The 6,000-nt window shown below is 51.0% G+C and overlaps 2 protein-coding genes across 2 annotated transcripts; one reads left to right on the forward strand and one right to left on the reverse strand.

The window, feature by feature from the left end:
- Positions 1-938: 938 nt before the first annotated feature.
- A1O5_13359 (uncharacterized protein) lies at positions 939-1,434 on the reverse strand (the record flags this gene model as incomplete). Its single annotated transcript, XM_007753925.1, has 2 exons — positions 939-1,193; positions 1,243-1,434. 2 exons carry the CDS (start codon positions 1,432-1,434, stop codon positions 939-941), a joined length of 447 nt encoding a protein of 148 aa, XP_007752115.1.
- Positions 1,435-4,396: 2,962 nt separating this feature from the next.
- On the forward strand, positions 4,397-5,742 carry A1O5_13360 (uncharacterized protein; the record flags this gene model as incomplete). The annotated part of the gene is made up of 2 exons (XM_007753926.1): positions 4,397-5,316; positions 5,388-5,742. 2 exons carry the CDS (start codon positions 4,397-4,399, stop codon positions 5,740-5,742), a joined length of 1,275 nt encoding a protein of 424 aa, XP_007752116.1.
- Between the last annotated feature and the right edge of the window lie 258 nt (positions 5,743-6,000).

The following is a 6,000-nucleotide window of genomic DNA, read 5'->3' on the forward strand; positions in this document are numbered from 1 at the left end:
GTCGGCTTCGAGCTCCTGTTTTCTTATAACCGGATTGAAGCACTTAATGTCACATCTACAATCGCTGTTCCCGGTAGTCCTGCCCTTTGTTTGGCTCGAAGGGTTTCTCGATAGCTGAAAGGGGATTCTGACCTTATCTATATTGCTCAGTATGCAGCCCGCCATCTCGATAATCCTCTTAGCCCAGGTTTTCGTGCGCTATATATCATATATCCTTCATTCGATATTCGTTCAACTAATGTTGTGACCGACTGAATGGTGTCCGTAAGCTCCTCTCGTTTATTGACCTTAGCTCCACTAGAAACGGGCTCGAAGCATTCACTATAAACATCGAGATAATGAAGAACACCGCGATATTCTATCGTGACGAGGCGAGGAGGCCAAGACTAGATTATATTATATGTATGGTTAAGATGGGAAGATGTACTATAAGAGGATGGGAAGGTATACCGACCACTATTTAGTCTTCTCCATCTACTCTTTCCCTTCTTCTCTTTCCTCACTGTTAGAGATTTCTTGGCAAAGTAGGCAGAGTCTAGCGATAAGTGATAGTAGATACCCCTATAGTAAATGGTTCGTACTGTACACGACTCCAAAGACAAGAGAAGAGAAGACAGGTTGGGCCTCTCCTGCGAGGAGCGTGAAGTGTACTAGTACCCAGTAATAAGGGGGCGCTCCCTGAGTTCGTGAACCTCCCTGGCTGGTGGCTTAAGTGGACACCCGCCGCCCGTTGGCCCACTAGCCCGATATTCAGCCGAATCCGCAACAGAAGTCTTCTCTTAACTGCCTCATGGCTTCAACTGATTCAGACACTACGAGGTAAATGATCTCGCCTCAATGTCCGTTATTGGCTCCCATAGTTATTCCCAACAAAAACTACAAGCACTGCAGCGTAGCTGGAAAGCGGTGAGCTATAATCCAAATACAATATGAGGAACTTACGCTGCCGTCGCCACAAAAACTTCGAAATTCCGGCTCTTGGTTACGAAGGCGATCGCCGAGGCAAAGACCAACGTAAAACAGGCAATGAGTGTCAAACGGTATTCTTGTCCCCTGGTGTAGGACAAAGCAAAGAGTGGGCCAATGAGGATGATGACGCTGATCAGGGTTAGGAAGCATCTGACCACCCGGCGGATGGTTGTCGATGAGTAGAAGCGCACTTCTTCACCAAAGAGTGGCCGATTCTGATGTTTCTGAAGGGAGGAACGTCAGCTCGATCCCTCCAAAGGTATGACTTTTCACCTTTGTCACAAAGACCCGAGAGAACTTCTCTTCCGCCCACTTCTCGAAAAGGTGGTAGTCTTCGACTTGGAGTCCCAGACTCGCTATGTCATCACGTTCATCGATCCAATGTGATTCTTCCTCGACGACAGGTTTGCGGCCGTCCATCCAATGACTGACGCTGTCGGTATACATGTCTCGCGCTTTTTCCATTTTCAAGCATTGTGAATGCATATACAGCCGCTTCTCTGGAACCGGTTAGAACTTTAATCAAACACAACTGCCGACTTTGGCATACGATATTGATGCATCCTGCGCTCCAACACTGTCATGATGGCTTTTCGTTCGAGGTTCTGATCATTCCTTCGCGAGTGCAAAGAGTACATATCTATGGCGTTCCCGGAATTCCAATCGGCCGTATCCAGCGCCCTGAGCCTTTGCTCTAATTCGCTCAGTTCGTCTTGCATATGCAATAGAACTCGTATTGACATCTTGTCAAATCTTCTGAAAAGACAAAATACTTTGTCGCTCGCCATGAACTCTGCGAGTGAAGCATATCCAGCTACCCGCGGACGTGGCGTTGTCATCTCGGTACCCGGTCCCGCTACTGCTTGACCATGAGAACGGAACGGACAGCAGAGATGCTACTCACTATTCGGATCCTGAGACGGCGAAGTTTGTATCTGGCCACCAATTGTCGCAGGTGGTGGAGATGATACGCCTTGCGTGGCTCCGGGGTCCGGCACGCTGGAACCATTGGAAGCTGCATGTCCGCTCTCAGTATCCCGAGAAGAGCGAATGTAAGCTGCAGGCTGCAACTTGTCAGCCAGCTCATATCGCCGGAATTTGTGACAAACTTGCTCTCGCAAATCGTCGAACTCTTCCAGCGCCTAAGCGTAAGGGTTCTGGAAGAGGGTCGACGTTGTTCAAGGCAGTCTTTTCGAGCCCCAAGACATTCTGCACTGGTCTTTGTCATCACTACAGCCGGCAGTGGTAGAATCTGGCCCATTCGCACCTTGCTGCTGATGTGATCGACTTGCGAGTCTTGACGGTTCCTCATATCCTGACATTTGCATTGATTCTGGTGAAAAGACCGAAAGCCGGATCGGACGGGGAGAGGAGATCTATTTGGCCGCATTCTGTCGTACATTTTGGAACAGCCATCAAGTGTGGCGTTGAATTCTGGTGGTTTCGAATTTCGTGGCGCTGCATTATTGATGGCTGACACAGGGGAAACACCCCCCAAGCCCCAATCATCCAGGGGGGATGCGCGCCCAGCCATCTGCAGCTCTCGTATACCCAATAACTGATATGTCGACTCCTGAGCGAATACGCAAGTTGACAGATATGGAGCATAGTCCAGCCATTTTCAGCTCACATGCTGAGACATCTCGACGCCACCAGAGTCGCCCTCGAAGTCGAACAACACAAATGGTCATCCCAGGACGGATCTCAACCACACTCCTTTCTTTTCCCTTCTCGCGAATCCGCAGCCTTTCTGGCCTCTTCACCCGATTTCTTTTGAAATCTCAGTGTGATAACGATCGGGAGCCAAGTCAAAATGTCGCTCCAGGCGACTACTCGGGATGGAGAAGGCTATGAGGACCCTTCCAGGTTGATGAGCAAAGAGGACGTACGCGGAAGTAAGAAGTCGATCTTCTTCTAGGACCTCATCTGACGAAATCTAGTCTGTGAAGTGGTCGGGATTCCGAAAGAGTCAATCAACAACCATGAGCCGATGCCTGAGCCATTGCGGCTGGGTGCTGGAAGAGTTCGGGCTTTCGACAAAGGCAGGTAACTGCTCTACATTGAATTCTGGAGACGGAAACTAACGGCGAATCAGACCAAAAGCTTTCGTTCTTAGAGAAGCCACTTAACCTGGCCGGAAAACAAGAAATTCTCTCCACGCAACCTTTTCAGCACGCGACGAATAGTCCCCGAGCAAGTGCATGGCCGTTCAAACCAAGTGAGTTCTATTGATGTGCCACGGAGTTCGTTCTAATTGTGGTATTGCCGCCCACGACTTCAAAATCTCAAGCGGTGAAATTACCAAAAGGGCTGCCTGGTCATGGTACCGGACTGGGATCTTGTACGAGAAGAGTGCTGAACACTGGGTCCTGGAGCGTGCTCGCCCACGTGCTTTGACGTATCGACTGGCGACAGTAGGTCATTGACTACTATTTCAACTCTTGTTCGATAATGCTCACGATCCTCAGGATCAAATCAATCAATCCATCAAGACCTTGAGGGAGAGGGGGCTTAGGGCAAAGAGCCATGCGCTGTCGCTCTACCCTACTCTACTGATGCACGAGAATATTGATGCTCCAACATGGGCAGAAAGATTTTCCAAAAGGTATGCATTCGTCCAAAGACTTGGCCAATCCGTGTGTAACACCAATTAGTGATTTCGATTACTACGCAGAAATGGCGCGAAACAAGGAGCTAGTCGACAGGGCTACCATGGCAGAGCTCTACAAGGTAATGGCGCATGAGTATGCCATGGAGGGCATGAACGAGTACCTGGAGCCAAGAGAAGCTGAGCGTGCGAAAGGTCTGGGGAACCTGTTGCAAGCCATGTATCAGACGCTGATCCTTCAAAGCTCCAGGAGCCGGATTCCGAACCAACATGGAATGTTTTATAGAGGCAGCGCGAGAACAAGGAGGAGTACTTGCACTTTGGGAGCATGTGGCAAAATTTCACCATTCTGATGAAGGGTTTCAAAAGTGGTGGACCCGAGCTGCATTTGCTCGAGGACATGCTGAATGGTTGTTGAAAGAGCCTTACAAGAAATATAGCGAGTGCTCACCCTTCGCATTGAAGTCAGCATACTGATGATCTTTACAGACGGACAATCTAGCAACCCTCAAGATCCCATCGAGCCATGGAGACTCTGGCCTCCAAGATCTCCTCATCAGTCCACCCAAGATTGCGTACCAAGCTCCCTGCAAGGCCTGTGGGGTCCCAAGGACTTCTATCGGACAACTTACTGGTTATCTCATCACGCTTTGACCGAGGCAGAATATGAGTCAACGGGCGGGATGCCTCTGTCCAGTCTATTTGGCGCTCCGGTACGTCTGAAGTTCATATGTACGAGTCGATATCTCTCATCTACGGCATAGAGAAACATTCAACTCACTCGTGAGGCAGGATTTTGTCTTTTTAGAGACCTCAGAAATGGGATGGGCACAGGAGCTTTTTGGCCTGTTTTCCGACTTTGCCGTTCGGTCGGCGGTCGAGAAGCAGACGTTGTTTAGGCAGAGGTACCTCCGAAAGGGAGTCTACGACACACTGCCAGCTTCGGCTAGCGACTACCACAAAGCTTTGGCAATCTGTGCGGATGACGTTGTATACGAACGTGCCATAGAGCTGACTCTCCAAGTGAACTTGAAAGCCAATGTGGATATCAAGAACAGCCCTGCTGAGAGAGACATTGAGAATCTCAGGAGAGACATTCAGTTGATCACGGCCCGGAGAGCGACAATGAGTCGACGAGAATCAAACCTCTGCGGGTTCCAGAACGCCGTGTCCGACATTATCCACCATTACTCAGACCGAATCTGCACTCCGAGGACTCAAGCAAGCTTCATGGTCATCCTCGCTCTGCAATTGGAACTTCGACGACTTCTGTCCCCTTGGTTACTGGTCAAGGCATTCATGAGCGTAGGGGGCAAGTGGAAATGGGGTCTCAGCCCACCCGGACAGCCAGTCCAGGCACCACAGCCGAATTCTGGACTCGAAACTATCCCTTCATTTGTTGAAATGGGTCGCGTCATGTTCATAGATCTCAAACTCGAAACGATCCGCGCGCAGATTCTACGGAACGAGACTTTACAAGGCGATGAGCTGCAAATGGCGTTGTGTTTCCGCCGGTTTCTGGAGACGGGCCAGGAGGCGCAGATGCCGCTCATGGCGATGGGTCTGCGGAGACGTCGCGACATTACTATTGTCGAGTACAATGAGACATCAGCTATCAAATGTGCTGAAGGCTGCACGTGTTCGTTGAGTACGCAGCAGGATCGGAAAAAGATGCTTGCTGCGAAGAGGAAAGGCAACGACCCAGCGATCGTAGGGGAGCGAAGGAAGATCCAAGCCTGGTTTGCTCGTGTTGACGGACCGCTGAAGGCGACAGATCTGGGAATTCCAGGAACTCACGCCTTGCTCTCAGCCAACAGAGGCTTTCCGCGACGGCCAGGAACCTCGCTGTCCTCAGATTCATCGCCATTTCCGTCATCGGCATCGTCCATATCGTCCATCTCCTCATCCTCGCTGACCCCATCCAGCCCAAGACCTGCAATCAATCAACGGCCCCAGCCGCCTCATACGTCTCCCCACCACGAGCGTGCCTTAGCTTTACGCGCAGCCAGGTCAAGCGGCGCCCTAAACTTAACGAATTCAACCAACTCACACCAAAGCCTCCCACCGACAGCCTCGGCGTCCCCACGGAGCCCGACACGAGTTCGAAACACTCCTATGTGGACATTGCAACCTCCTCCCCTCCCAGCAACCGAACTCAGGCATAGCCGTATCCTCCGTTCTTCCCCTTCAGTCCCCATAATGCAGAAGTCGCCAGTGACATCGAATGCTCCACCGCCTCTGCCACAGTCACCACAGAGACAACAGCCTCCCCGCCAATCTACGCTCGTGGAAGCAGGGAGCTCCAATGTCGAAGACGGGGGTACCCGGCGAGGGAAGCGGAGGAGTATCTTCGGCAACTTGTTCCGGCGGCGGGATCGCAAAGGCTAGAGCGAGTTCACATTGGTTTCCCTTCCCTTTACCTT

This window comes from Cladophialophora psammophila (assembly GCF_000585535.1).
Source record: "Cladophialophora psammophila CBS 110553 chromosome Unknown aczJe-supercont1.47, whole genome shotgun sequence".
In the NCBI taxonomy this organism is placed as follows: Eukaryota; Fungi; Ascomycota; class Eurotiomycetes; order Chaetothyriales; family Herpotrichiellaceae; genus Cladophialophora; species Cladophialophora psammophila.